The sequence below is a fragment of the Pongo pygmaeus genome, chromosome 3 (genome assembly GCF_028885625.2).
Source record: "Pongo pygmaeus isolate AG05252 chromosome 3, NHGRI_mPonPyg2-v2.0_pri, whole genome shotgun sequence".
NCBI lineage: Eukaryota > Metazoa > Chordata > Mammalia > Primates > Hominidae > Pongo > Pongo pygmaeus.
In genome coordinates this window covers 110776422-110791629 of record NC_072376.2, presented here as the reverse complement: position 1 = coordinate 110791629, position 15208 = coordinate 110776422, and the positions used below count along the sequence as shown (strand labels likewise).

General features: G+C 38.2%; 1 protein-coding gene across 12 annotated transcripts in view; it reads right to left on the bottom strand.

Annotated features, from left to right (window-relative positions):
- RAP1GDS1 (Rap1 GTPase-GDP dissociation stimulator 1) overlaps positions 1–14565 on the bottom strand; it is a 182565-nt gene extending 168000 nt beyond the window's left edge. For 4 of the 12 annotated variants that reach the window (XM_054484292.2, XM_054484294.2, XM_054484296.2 and 1 more), the window contains exon 1: positions 14355–14560. In XM_054484292.2, the coding sequence (XP_054340267.1) occupies positions 14355–14358 (4 nt within the window). In that variant the 5' untranslated portion in view covers positions 14359–14560. Of the gene's footprint in view, positions 1–14354 lie in introns of all 12 variants that reach the window. The other 8 variants (XM_063664561.1, XM_063664562.1, XM_063664564.1 and 5 more) reach the window with 4 other exon arrangements.
- Between the last annotated feature and the right edge of the window lie 643 nt (positions 14566–15208).

The following is a 15208-nucleotide window of genomic DNA, read 5'->3' as shown; positions in this document are numbered from 1 at the left end:
ACTCCAGATTTTAGGAACGGTTGCACAGATGAATGGTGGTATCATTCACTTAGATAGGGAATTCATAGAGAGAAAAAGTCTTGTGGAAAGGTGAAGTAGCGCAGCATTACTCTATGGCAAGAATTGGCAAACTACAGCCCATTGCCCATGTAAAATTTTTGTACAGTCCACAACCCATACATACTTTTATGTAATGGTGAAAGTAAAAGTAAAGCAAAAATAATGGCTTTTACTTCTATAAATGGTTGAATAAAATTAAGGGAAAAACATATTTCATGAAATGCAAATTATATAAAATTTAAATTTCAGTGTCCATAAAATTTTATTGGAACACAACTCATTCCTTTGTGCACTGCCTATAGCTGTGTTTGCATTATGATAGCAGAACTGAGGGGTTGTAACAGAATGATTCACTTTACACTGTTGCTGGATGCACTACAAATTGCAGTGACAGTTATGACTTGTCAAGTGCTTCAAAAACCATAGTATACTGTTATACCATATTTGATCTTCCTGTCAAAATAAGAGAAGCATGTCACACTTTTAAAGCATTTAAAGTAGTATGTGAATTGTTTTGTTATCGAGTTAGATGGCAAACCATTGTACTATACAATATACATCGATACTACCAGACTAAGCACTCATCACATTCCCAAGACAAAGGAAAGTTATCATCAGAGAAATCAGGAAAATATAAAACAAAGTATCTCATCACAGCAGAATTTCCACACACACAGACACAGACACACACACAGACACACACACACACACACACACACAGCTGCAAAGAAATTAAGCTTCCGGGTATCTCATTTATTATCCAAGCAAGAAAATCCAGTTACCCATAGGGAGTTAATTAAGCTTCCATGTATCTCATTTATTATCCAAGCAAGAAAATCCAGTTACCCATAGGGAGTTAATTAAACTGTATTTGGCTGCAGTAACCAATGTTTCCAGAGAAAATAAACTTGTTTAAGAATAACCTTTCAGTGAGAATAACCACTGCAGATGAGGACACTGGGAGCAATACCAACATTCAACTAAAAAACAAGGCAAAAGATTTGTTTTCTTTGGCTTGATAGATAGAGGTTTTCTTTGGCTCTTGATGAGCTGGCAGATATTAATGATACTGCTTAGTTTTTTCTCAAGAAGTCAATTCCAAGCTTGAAATCACAGAAGAGTTAGACTCTATGAAGAGTCTCCATAAAATAATAATAAGCAAGAATATTTCCCAAGTTGAGAAAGCACCAATTCAGTATAACCTGAAGTGGAATCTGTTAAGATGTGATGCAACTGATGGTGACAAAAATAAATGAAGACCAGAAAAAGGTTTAGTTGAACAAATTTACAAAGTTTGTGAAAGCATAGGTATTTAAAGCTATGGTACTTCATTCTATTATTCATCAATAGGGAAAACAATTTATCACGTATCATTGAACCAGTAGGGAAAACATTAATTTACCATGTATCACTGAACCAGTAATGTCACCAGTGAACTTCATTTATTCTCACAGATTTAACCATCATAAGTTCTGTAAATTTTGATCAGAAATGGAAACAAAATCCAGACTTGCCTTATGACACAGAAGTCTAATGGCTTAGTGGTTACAGAGTTTTATTGTGATTTTTTTGAGCTCAAGGACACAAACGAAATTTTCTGAACAAAAAGAAAGGCCTTTAACCACTACTATGGCTTTGGAAATTAAAATTTGCTGCAAATTTGATAGTTTCCTAATGAATCTGACTTAAAAGTCAAGGCAAAGCAGTGCTTACACGAGAAAATACTGCAATAAAGTCATTTTGACAACACTGTTCCAATTACAAGTAATAATGGCTTTATATACTTCCTGTGTTGTCAAATGTTAAAATAAAAAGATCTCCCTCCATACACAAATTTGCAATAGATATGTTTTGCAAGCTCAAACTATAGTTCCTGCAGTGCTTTTCAGACCTCACTGCAAGTGCAAAGGAAATTTCTATATTTCAAAATCCATTTAACCATGCAATTGAGGAGCTCCCACCTAACCTTAAATTGGAAGTGGTTAATCTGCAATGTAATTGTATACTAAATGGCAAATATCAAGAAAAGTCTTGGGAAAAAAAAAACCAAAAACAATGTTTTTTGCCAACAATTACAGCTGTACTGAAAGAATTCTATTAGTGCCTTCCATACAACGAATATGCTCATTAAGATCATATACAATTGGCAGTACTTATTTGTGTGGGGAAAAAAATGCCTCGAAGATGAAATTTGTAAAACTGCATTTACAGGTCTGCATTAACAGATAAACATCTACAATAAATTCTGATAAGAGGATAACTTTGAATCTTAATAAGTGAAATGTTATCCCAAAAGAACTTTAAAACAAAAAATATAAATTTAAAAAAAAGAACTCCAGTCTTTTCATTTTTTATCACAATAAATTGTGTTCAATTAATGTTATCATATTTCAAATGTAGTAAAAAAAATGATGGACATTTATGTTCTCTCATATATATTTTTCCCTTTTCTTTTAGGCTGGTGCAAACATAACTGCAGTTTTTGCATTGTTGAAATTTGCTGTTAGATGCTCGAATACATTCTTAAATAAATGTGGTTATGTTATACATCATTTTAATGCACAGTTCTCTTTAAGAGCGATTTTCTTATTTCTGAGTTCAAAATGGGTTGTAAAGCAGCGGAGACAACTAGCAACTTCAACAATGCACTTGGCCCAGGAACTGCTAATGAACGTACAGTGCAGTGGTGGCTCAAGAAGTTTTGCAAAGGAGACGAGAGCCTAGAAGATGAGGAGTGTAGTGGAAGATGAGAAGTCGACAATGACCAATTGAGAGCAATCATCAAAGCTGATCCTCTTACAACTACACGAGAAGTTGCCGAAGAACTCAATGTCGACCATTCTATGGTAGTTCAGCATTTGCAGCAAATTGGAAAGGTGAAAAAGCTCGATAAGTGGGTGCCTTATGAGCTGAGCGAAAATCAGAAAAAAAGTCGTTGTTTTAAAGTGTTGTCTTCTCTCATCCTATGCAACAACAATGAACAATTTCTCGATCAGATTGTGACGTGCAACAAAAAGTGGATTTTATATGGCAACTGAAAAGTGGATTTTATACAACTGGAGATGACCAGTTCAGTGGTTGGACCAAGAAGCTCCAAAGTACTTCCCAAAGCCAAACTTGCACCAAAAAAAGGTCATGATCACTGTCTGGTGGTCTGCTGCTGATCCACTACAGCTTTCTGAATCCCACTGAAACCATTACATCTGAGAAGTATGCTCAGCAAATTCATGAGATGCACTGAAAACCGTACTGTCTGCAGCCGGCACTGGTCAACAGAAAGGGCCCAATTCTTCTCCATGACAACATCCAACCACAGATCGCACAACCAACGCTTCAAAAGTTGAACGAACTGAGCTATGAAGTTTTGCCTCATCTGCCATATTCACTTGACCTCTCACCAACTGACTACTACTTCTTCAAGCATCTCGGCGACTTTTAGGAGGGAAAATGCTTCCACAACCAACAGGATGCAGAAAATGCTTTCCAAGTGTTCGTCAAATCCCGAAGCATGGATTTTTACGCTACAGGAATAAACTTATTTCCCATTGGCAAAAATGTGTTGATTTTAATGTTCCTATTTTGATTAATAAAGATGTGTTTGCACCTAGTAGTAATTATTTAAAATGCACAGTCTGAAACCACAATTACTTATGCACCAACCTAATATGTAGTACCTTTGATTCCGCCTCATGGCCTACAAAGCCTAAAATATTTATCATCTGATCCTTTATGGAAAAAGCTTGTCAGCCTATGCTTGATGGTGGTGCTGTTCCCAGTGTGGCATCACCTGGGAAGGTCTTGACAATGCAAATTCTCAGCCCACCCCACATCTATTGAATCAGAACTTCTGAAAGTGGGCCCAGTATTTTTTAAAAACAAGCTCTTCAAGTGATTCTATGCAAGCTAAAGTTTGAGAACCATTGCTCTAAATCAGGATGTTGGAGTGTTAGTTGTCCCCTTGGATAAATTATTTAATTCTTTGATTTAGTAAAATGGAGACAGTGTCACCTACTTCATAGAATTGTTGAAAGGATTAAAATTCAGTTTTAAAAATACATAAAGTGTAGCATAACTGACATCAATAATTCTTAATAAATGGTAATTATGAACTCAATGGTATACAGCCCCCTGTACTACCCCATGAGATATAATTATTAAATTTTCAGGATTTTTATGAGGCAGTTATTAAAACAGCCATTATTGAAATTATATAAACATATATGAGTTATACTAAAACAGAAAAATTAACACTCAAAACCATCACTACTTACTTTACATTTTACTATTATATGTGCTAATGAGATTACGTCTATATGGTGGATGTGGTATATAACAATGTGCTACCTCTTGTCTCTTCTCAACTCTGCATTCAGTGACACTATTTTAGCAGCTTGAAATGAGCCATGGGGGAGTATTTACACCACAGGAAATTGACAGCCATCACAAATCAGGGCTATTTTGGAAAAAGGCGTTTAGTTAAACATTTACCAGCACCCCTCTAATTATCATTATTAAAAATTATAAAATGAGTTTTATTTTGAACTCAATGAGTTTTAATTAACTATGCATGTAGAGATGTCTACTAATCCGCTAAATACAATACAAAGATGTAGCCCAGATATTAATAAATATATTTCAGTACCAATAAGTACCTAAAATCATTTTGTGAACAAAAAGGACTTTGGAATTTACGAGTACTGTTGACCCTTGAACAATGCAGGCACTAGGGGTACCAATCCCCCTCTCCCTCAGTCAAAACTCCACACATAACTTTAACTCCCTAAAACCTTAACTAATAGCCTAATGCTGACCAGAAGCCTTACCAATAACATAAACAGTCAATTAACACATATTTTGTATGTTATATGCATCATATACCATATGCATCAAATACCATATTGTTACAATAAGGTAAGCTAGAGAAAAGAAAATGGAAGGAAGAGAAAATGTATTTACTGTTCATTACATGGGAAGTGGGTCATCATAAAGGTCTTCATCCTTATTATAGTCACACTGAGTAGGCTGAGAAGAGGAGGGGTTCATCTAGCTGTCTCAGGTGTGGCAGAGGTGGAGGAGATGAAAGGGGAGGCAGGAGAGGCGACTCACTTGGTATAGCTTTTATTGAAAAAAAAAAATCCACATGGAAGTGGAACTGCGCCGTTCAAATCCATGTTATTCAAGGGTCAACTGTACGACCAATCGTAGCTAGGAGCTCAATTTAACCACTTCCATTTATCACTAACCTAATCCTTGGTTTTAACTCCTGAAGTGCTTCTAGTTACAAAAGTTGTATAACTAGAAGCACTGAGAGAATTATTTCACCTGCAATTTGAATCCAGCATCCGTATCTTAGCCAGCATGAGAAATGGTTTTTTAGGTCATTTATTTAGACAAAGCTAAAGTTGGTTCGAACCCTTAAGTTGCTATCTCAAGTATACATTACCATTTGAACATTAAAGAAAAACAAGTTATATAGAGATTATATTTAAGATACCAATGATATGGAGTATATTTCAAACTTCAGTTTCAAGGAATCACAGGCTTTCATAACTGAAACAGTCTTTATAACTAGTATGGTTTGAATGTTTCTGTCCCCTCCAAAACTCATGTTGAAACTTAATCCCCAATACAACAGTATTGGAAGGTGGGGCTTAATGGGAGGTGTTTAGGTCATGAGGGCTCTGCCCTCATAAATAGATTAATGGCATTATACGAAGAGCTTACCAGAGTGGATTTTCTCTTTTGCTTTTCTGTTGTGTGAGGGCACAAGGTTTCTCCTCTTTGGAGGACACAGCAACTAGGCCTCATCTTGAAACCAAAGACCAAACCTGCAGGCACTTTGATCTTGTAGTTACCAGACTCCAGAACTCTGAGAGAATAAATTTCTGTTCTTTATAAATTACCCAGTCTGCAGTATTCTGTTATAGCAACACAAAATGGACTGAGACAATAACCTATTCTAATATATTCATTTATTATTTACATCTAGGTAAATACAGGTTGTGTCCCTTATGCAAAATGCTTTAGACCAGAAGTGTTTCAGATTTTGAAATTATTCAGATTTTGGAATATGTGCATGATACTAACTGGTTTAACATCCCTAATCCAAAAATCTGAAACCAAAAATCCAAATGCTGCAATGTGCATTTCCTTTGAGTGTCATGTCAGCATTCAAAAAGTTTCAGATTTTGGAGCATTTCAGATTTTGGATTAGGGATCCTCAACTTGAATTTTTATTTTATTTTAGCTATTGAGTTGTATGAGTTCCTGATTATTTTTACATGTTAACCCCTAATCGGATATATGGCTTGCAAATATTTCCCCTCATTATGTAAGCTGCTTTTTCATTTTGTTGTTTCCTTTGCTATAGAGAAACTTATTAATTTGATGAAGTCCCACTTGTTTATTTTTGCTTTTGTTGCCTGTGCTTTTGATGCCATAAACAAAAAATCATTGCCAACACCAATGTTATGGAGCTTTTCTCCAGTATTTTCTTGTGCACATCTTATGCTTTTCAAATTCAAATCTTTTGTTTAAATCTCTGACCCATTTTGAGCCGATTTTTATATATGGGATGAATAAGGATCCAATGTCATTCTTCAGCATGTGGATATCTAGTTTTGACAACAGTGTTTATTGATGAGATTGTCCTGTCCCCACTGTGTTTCCTTGGCTTTTTTTTTTTTTTTTTTTTAAAGATCAATTGACTGTAAATTCTTGGGTTTATTTCTGGCCTCTCTATTCTGTTCCATTGATCTATGTGTCTGCTTTTATGCCAGTACCATACTGTTTTGATCACTACAGCTTTGTAACATGACTTGAATCATGTAGTGTGATGCCCCTGGCCTTGTTCTTCTTGCTCAAGATTATTTTGGCTATTCAGATCTTTTGTGGTTCCATACAAATTTTAGAATTGTTTTGCTATTTCTGTGAAAAGTTTCACTGGAATTTTGATAGGGATTACATTGAATCTGTAGATCACTTTCAGTACTATGAACATTGTAACAATATTAATTCTTCCAATTTATGAATATGGGATATCTGTTTATTTAATTTTTCAAATTCTTTCATCAATGTCTTACAGTTTTCAGCATAGAGATCTTTCACCTTCTTGGTTAAATTTATTCCTAAATATTTTATATTTTTGCAGCTACTGTAAATAGGATGGTTTTCTTGATTACATCCTCAGAAAGTTTGCTGTTAGTGTATAGAAATGCTTCTGATTTTTCTATGCTGATTTTGTATCCTGAAACTTTACTGAATTCATTTATTAGGTCTAATAGTTTTTGTCTTTTTTTTCAAGGAGTCTTTAAGGCTTTCTATGTATAAGACCATGCTATCTTTAAACAGATTATTTTACTCTCCAATTTGAATGCTTTTTTATTTCTTTTTCTTGTCTATTTGCTCTGCTAGGACTTCTAGTACTATCTTAAATAGCAGCGGCAAGAGTGGGCATCCTTGTTTTTTTCTCAATCTGAGATAAACCTTTCAGATTTTCACCATTAAGTATGATGTTAGCTATGGGCTTGTCACATAGGACCTTTACTATGTTTAGGCATATTCATTCTACATCAAATTTGTTGAGAGTTTTAAAAATGAAAGTATGTTGAATTTTGTCAAATGCTTTTTCTGCATCAACTGAGATGATCATATGATTTTTGTTCTTCATTCTGTTAATGTGGTGTATCACATTTATTGATTTGTGTATGTTCAACCATTCTTGCATCCCAGGGATAAATCCCACTTGATCATGATGTATGATCCTCTTAATGTGATGAGACTGCAAATCGAACCACAATGAGACACCATTTCACACCAGTCAGAATGGTTATTATTAAAAAGTAAAAACAAACAAACAAACAAAAAAACAGATGCTGTAAGGCTGTGGAGAAAAGAGAATGTTTTTACACCGTTAGTGAAAATATAAATTAGTTCAGACACTGTGGAACGCAATTTGAAGACTTCTCGACGAACTTAAAACAGAACTACCATTTGACCCAGCCATCCCATTACTGGGTATATTTCCAGAGAAAAATAAATCATGCTACCAAAAAGGCACATGCTTTTAGATCTTCATTGCAGCACTATTCACAATAACAAAAACATGAAATCAACCCAGGTTCCTATCAATAGTGGATTGGATAAAGAAAATGTGGCACATATATACCATGGAATACTATGCACCCACAAAAAAGAATGAAATCATGTCCTTTGCAGCAACATGGATGGAGCTGGAGGCCACTATCCTAAGCAAATTAACATAGAAACAAGAAATCCAAATACCACATGTTCTCATTTATAAGTGGAAGCTAAGCACTGGGTGTACATATGGACATAAAGATGGGAACAACAGATACTGGGGACTACTAGAGGGGGACAAATGGAGGGAGGCAAGAGCTGAAAAAGTACCCACTGGGTACTATGCACACTACCTGGGTGATGGGATTATTCATACTCCAAACCCCTGGGTGATGGGATTATTCATACTCCAAAGTGTCACATAATATGCCCATGTAAAAAACCTGCACATGTACCCTCTGAACCTAAACTAAAAGTTGAAATTATTTTAAAAAAAGAACTAATACCAATCCTCCTCAAACTCTTTCCAAACAATGAAGAAAGGGAAATACTTCCAAACTCATTTAATGAGGCCAGCATTACCCTGATACCAAAGCCAGACAATGATACTACAAGAAAAGAAACTACAAGCTAATATCCTTAATAAACATAAATAGAAAAATCCTCGACAAAATACTGGCAAACTGAACTCAACATCAACATGTATTTTAAATTAAACTTTTTCCTTATCAGTTATCCGAACATTTGGCTATCTAAAATTACATCGGGTTCCCAAAGGACTGAATCTTCCTCCTTCACTCCTCCTGATGTTCATGACTGGATATTAAAATTTAGGTAATTCTGATGGCTGTTGTTAGTGCCACCAATAACTCCAGAATTGCTATGTTCAATCTCAGGTTAAATCAGGAATTTCTGGAGAGCATCCACACTATTTCCCCAAAGTCACCTAGAAATTCCAAGATTCCACTATGAAAGCAAAATCATTTTGGTTCTTAAAAAGAATTAAGGCTATTATAATTTTTCAAATAGTAGTAGTACAGACTTCAGAATATGACTACCAAGAATAGTGAATTCAACCCTTCTCCCATATGAAAAAAAAAGACATATACAAAACAGATATAATGCCAACATAAGAAAAATTTTTAAATTTACCAATCTAGCATCTATGCTTTTTTGAAATCATAAATTTTAGTAATTACCAGCTTTCAAAAATATCTTATCACCCTGCCTAGACTTGCAAAGATCAGGCAAAATTAGTATTTATTATTTAGCTATGAAAACCATTCCTGGACTTGGAAATATAGGCAAAATAAAATGACTATAAGTTTGATACCTATCTACAGAGAAAACTACAACTCCAGGAATTAAAAATATAATTAGAAGCATACCTATAATCTAAAGAAGTCTCAAATTCACAAAGTCTAAGAGTAAAAGTGATAAAACCATTCATCAGTAAAGAGTATTATTTAGGCAAAATGCCATGCAAAATTATAAAATCATTCTAGACTCACTCTGCATGACAGACATTATAAAAATAAAAATTGTACTATACTAACTCACAAAGACATTAAAAATGAAATGTCAAAGAAATGTGAGGCACTATGGTGAAATTAAAAATTATTCTTAGACAAGAAAACAGCACATGTCCTTCCATGTAAAACGCAACATTAAAATAATTTTTTTAATTTGTAAATTAAAATACATTTAAAATTTTAAAATATTTTCTAAAATGTAATATCTGTCATGCAGAGTGAGTTAAAAATATTTTTAAAAATCTATCTTTTCTCGCAGATCTTTAAACAAGGTGAGAAATACAGCATGACTATACCTAGTGAACTGTTTCCACTTATTATTCACTTAGCCTTTACAACTGACCTCCATATCTACTAAACCTCTTAAAGTGGCTTTTTAGAAAAATATACTGGGTAATATCCTAACCAAAGCACATAGAGCCTGTTCTCAGTCCTTATCACCCTCCTGACTGTTCTGAAAAAACAGACCTTATTGACTATTCACTCTTTCTTAAAACCAACCATATACCAATTCTAGTCTTTCACTCTTCTGTGTTTTTCAGTGTGAAATCATACCATTCCTTTTTCCCTAACTACGGAAAACTTAAGGAACCCCATTCCTCAAGATTCTTACCATGAACAATTTTCCTCTTTTTCTTTGTTGACTCTTGTCCTCTGATCTAACTTCAAATATCACCTCAGGATATTTGTGGATAACTTCCAGATCTCTAATTCAAATTGTACTCTCAAAAGTTAAAATAAATGTTTGTTAACTATTTTTTATCTAGTTTCAGTCAGTCAACACAATTTTTCTACGTAGCTACTATGTGGCAGACACTAGTGTTAGAAATGTATTCAAATCCTAATATGACAACGTCCTTGTTATCAAGGAGCAGAGACTAAAGGACAGACCCAAAAGTCTAATGCAATAGGTCCAAAATTGAGTATTTGTTTCCTCTTCCTGTTAACTGAACATGTATCAGGAGATTCTCATATCCTCATTATCACCCAGGCTAAAACCTGTGACTCTCAATTCCATACTCAATGGGTTGCCAAGTAAATCCTATTCTTTATTTGCAATATTCTATTCCCATTGCCATAACCTGATTCAAGCCATTAAACATTTTCGTCCAAACTCCAACAACAATCTTCTGAAGTGTTCTGTAGTTTCTCATCTAATCCACCCTGCACTCAACTGACAAATTTTCCTATACCACAGATGTGATCCATCACTTAACTGCATAAAAATGTTTAGTGGTCTCTCAATAGGTAAGTCAGGTTAAAATTCTTCAGCTTGGCATTTTAGATCCTGCATTATCTGGTCATTAGCTATTACTGTACTACTTTTTCATGTCTGTTACCCACTATTTCCTTACCTTTTGCTCTAGCCAAACAATGCTGTTTAATCATATCCTGGAAACTCATAAAATGTTTCCTATCTCTCTATCTTTATTTATGTCATTTCTCTTCCAACCCCAGACCAACTCCATTCTGATTAACAGTCTCATTTCTACCTTTAAGAAGTTTAACCGACCTTTGGTTCAAATAACACCATTTCTCTAAAACGTTCTCTCCATTCTCTGAATCTATAATATATGTAAAGGTCTTTTATATAACTTATACCTTTACTTCTATTATAATTTGTGTATGTGTCATATTGTTCCTGCTAAGATTATAAACATGAAACATGAATATCTTTTTATCTTTGTCCTCCCAGTACACTGTAGTACAGTACACTGCACACTGTTGATATCCAACAAACACTAAATGTATGTTGAATCTGAAATATGACATATACATAAAATAGTAGCTATGGCCATAAAGTTATATAGGAATTTTCTTTCACTCTCTTGTGTAGGAAATTATTGCCATGAGAATATCTTTTTTTTGAGACAGAGTTTCGCTCTTGTTGCCCAGGCTGGAGTGCAGTGGCATGATCTCGGCTCACTGCAACCTCCGCCTCCTGGGTTCAAGTGATTCTCCTGCCTCAGCCTCCCACACAGCTGGGACTACAGGCGTCTGCCACCACGCCCGGCTAATTTTTTTTTTGTATTTTTAGTAGAGACAGAGTTTTACCATGTTAGTCAGGCTGGTCTCCAACTCCTGACCTCAGGTGATCCGCTCACCTCGGCTTCCCGGCTGAGACTACCTTTAAAAATAAACCTTATTTATTTCTTGAGACAAATTAAAAAGCACTTCTCCCTCCCCTCATCATTAACCAGTATACCTTCTACCTTCTTATGTGTACATGAATCGTTATACTAACTTCCTTGGCTCAGATATAAAACTGTTATCCAAAGTTTCAATTTAAAATTATCGTATGTACCTACTGATCATACATGAAACTGCCTTACCATTGAAGAGAGTTTAGAAGGAAATAGATTGCCTGAGGTTGACTCAAAACCTACCTACAGTGTACTGGGAGGCACGGTACAATTATACCTTTCTGTTTTTGCTTATCCCCCAACTAGATAATATGTACCAATCCAAATGTTTGTTCAGATGAAGACTATATCTTCAGGTTCAAAAGTTGAAAATAATAGGTGGCTTTAAGTTCAACAATTTGCCAAAGGTTTACTGAATTTCTATTTGAAAAGCACTGCGGGGAACACAAAAAATAATAAGACACTTTTCATCTGGGACTCATGATTAAATGCACAGCACACACACATAAACAACTCTATTATATGGTAGATTACGTAAGTGCTAAAAAGCGTCTAACAAGGTACAAACAGTGCTTACGAAGAGAGAGATTAACCAAAGAGTATCAGAGATGGCTTCAAAATGAGAGATAGGTTTCTATTTGGCCCTTTTTAAAAATCAAGCAATAGCATTCAAGATTTTGAAGATTATTTTTAAGTAGATAATTTCATTTCTTTTAGGTATTTTTATTCACCAGTGTTGGAATTGGATTTTTTCCACTGAAAAAGTATGGATTTAACATGTAAGTTAAAATGTTAAATGGATTGTTTGAGGCTCACCTGGAAACATGGGAAAATATATTTTGCAAGCCAAACTTGAACTTACAGTCCAATATCAGATAGGGTTATTGGACATACTGTATATTTCCTTTGAACATACACACATTTATCTGTGTATGTATGTTCAAAGGAATTTTATTTCAAAGTGTATTTTATCTGTGTATGTTCAAAGGGAACATACATAAACGTGTGTATGTTCGACGGAAATATACAGCTTGTCCAATAATCTGATACAATACCTATTTAAAAATCTACTTTAAGAGAAAGGGTAGACACGCATAAATGGGCCACCCAATTTTTACAGAAATTTGTTCAGCATATCGAGTACTCACGTTAAAAAGAAAAAACAACTTAACTGAAAATAAAATTCAGAGCCCTAGACCTTTTTGATTCATACCACCTCCTCCGTCAACCCTGGCCTCTTCCAGATATATGGCCAAAGGTCGGGATCAAAGCCTGAAGCATTTGCTGTTCCAGAAGACTCTATGGACACCATTCCCAGGTTTAGATACTTCTTGAAGATTCTGAGTTGCACCACCTAACTCTGAACGTGTTGAGCACTGTATTAACAGATGAAAGGACCACATTCATCTCAAGCTTTAAATAACTCTCACAGAAGGGGTGGGAAAAGTCCCAGCTGACAGATGCCAAGGGAGCAAATTTTAAAAAGAGGAAATTATGACAGACAGCAGTGGAAGCAAACTGGGGAACTTAGTACAAGTCGCTACTATTAAAAGAAACTTTGAGCTCTTAATTACATGACAGCATTCATCAGACGTTTCTGTGATTACTGAATGTAACAGTTAAGCAATAGATGATGTAAAAAAATTAGGTTAAATTTATATATCGTTTTATAAAACATATTTGCTCTTAAATATCTCATCCAAGCCAATCTCTTCAGATTAACTATAAATACAAAGGAACTAAAATCAGATTATGCAGATTAGACAGGGGGAAGCTGGGAAAGAATAACTACCATGTAAGTTCGGTAACAACGTTACGGGGCGCAGTTTCCTGCTACAGAAGACGGACGAAGGAATCCAGAAAATAGGCTGGGCACAGGAATATTGCACACTGTAGTCACCCAGCACTAATTTAACAGCTAGCGGCTCTATCCTGCCTCACGTTCCTCGTGGCCTCTGACAAGTCATCCTTTCAACCTATGAGGCTGTACGCTCTCCCCCTTGGAAAATAATTTCCATGCAGGTTGTAAGATCTCCCTCACAAACTTGCTTTCACTTCCCCGCCCGGGATGAGGAGTCTCCACGACGGGGAAAGGTCGCACTGACAGAGAAGGAAGTTACACGAAGTGGTCGTGGTCGGACCCGAGCCTGGAGCTCCGTAGACGCGGGGGAAAAGGAAGCGGGCGGCCTCTGGAGAAACGGGGATGGAGCTGCAGATGCGAGCCCGCGAGGCAGGCTCCGTGGTGCCCGGGCACCGGCAGGAGGAATGGAGGAGGGGAGGCGAGGCTGCGAGGTGCCGGGGAGCCGGGCGGCGGTCCGGCCCGCGGCCGACCCCACCCCAGCCCGCGCTCGGGACCCTCCCAGCCCCGGCACCTGGCGTGCGTTCCGCGTGCGCCGACTCCCCCCGGAGGAACAGCCACCGTCTCACACCCGGGGACTGGAGATACCCGGCAACTTTGCGCGAGAAATGCTTCCCACCCTGCAGCACGCCGAGAAAGAAAAAAATGTCAGGCGATGACGGCGGAGGAAGGATGACTTACCCATGTTGCTCCCCGAGGGTGAGGAACCGGCGGGGCGAGGCGAAGGTCTCCGGTGCGGGCGGCGCGGCTCTGTGTCCTCCCTCTACCTCCGTCTCTCCCGCAGCCAGGGAGGGACCCGCGGGGGGCGGCCGCCGGGGAGGAGCAGCTGGTGCTGCTGCAGGCGGCGCGGCCGCGGCGGGGACGAGCGGTGGGGGGCGGGGCGGGGCGGGGCGGGGCGGGGCTGGCGGGCGCAGCCTGCGGCGGGCGCGGCTCCGAGCGGGCGGGCGGCGGAGGCGCGGGAGCCGGCCTGAAGAGCGCCGGCCCCGACTCGCTGCCCGCGAGCGCCCCGCCCTCCCCACCGAGCATGCTCAGTGCCTTTTCCAACCCTCCCTCTGTGGCGAGCGAGGCTAAGCGTGCGGGTGGGCGTGTGTTTGCAGACCGGCTACAGCTGCGGCGGAGGATCTTCATGGCGGCCGTCTGAGGGGCGGAGGGCGGGCCCGGAGAAAGCAGGGAATGGGGATATTGAGCTCGATCTGCTAGCAGAGGACTCACCGCTGCCTTGCTTTCCCACCCTGACCCACCAACCCTCCATCCGGGACCCGGGCCTGCCTTCTTTACGGGACGACCGGGCTGCACAGGCCGGAATTAACCGGAGAAGAGGCTGGGCCGCCTCAGAGCCGGGAGGGGTGGTGGGAAGCCAAAGCTGACGCCCCGACACGAAGCTGGAAAGGACGTGTAGGCGACTAGGCCTGCGCCTCTTGGGGACACCTGAGGACGCCGGCTGGGCAGCTGGCTGAGGAGCGGCCGCCGGGAGGGCGCTCGATAGCAGGCGTGTCATTGGGACACTTAAGGCTGCTCTAGCTGTGGCCAGCTTA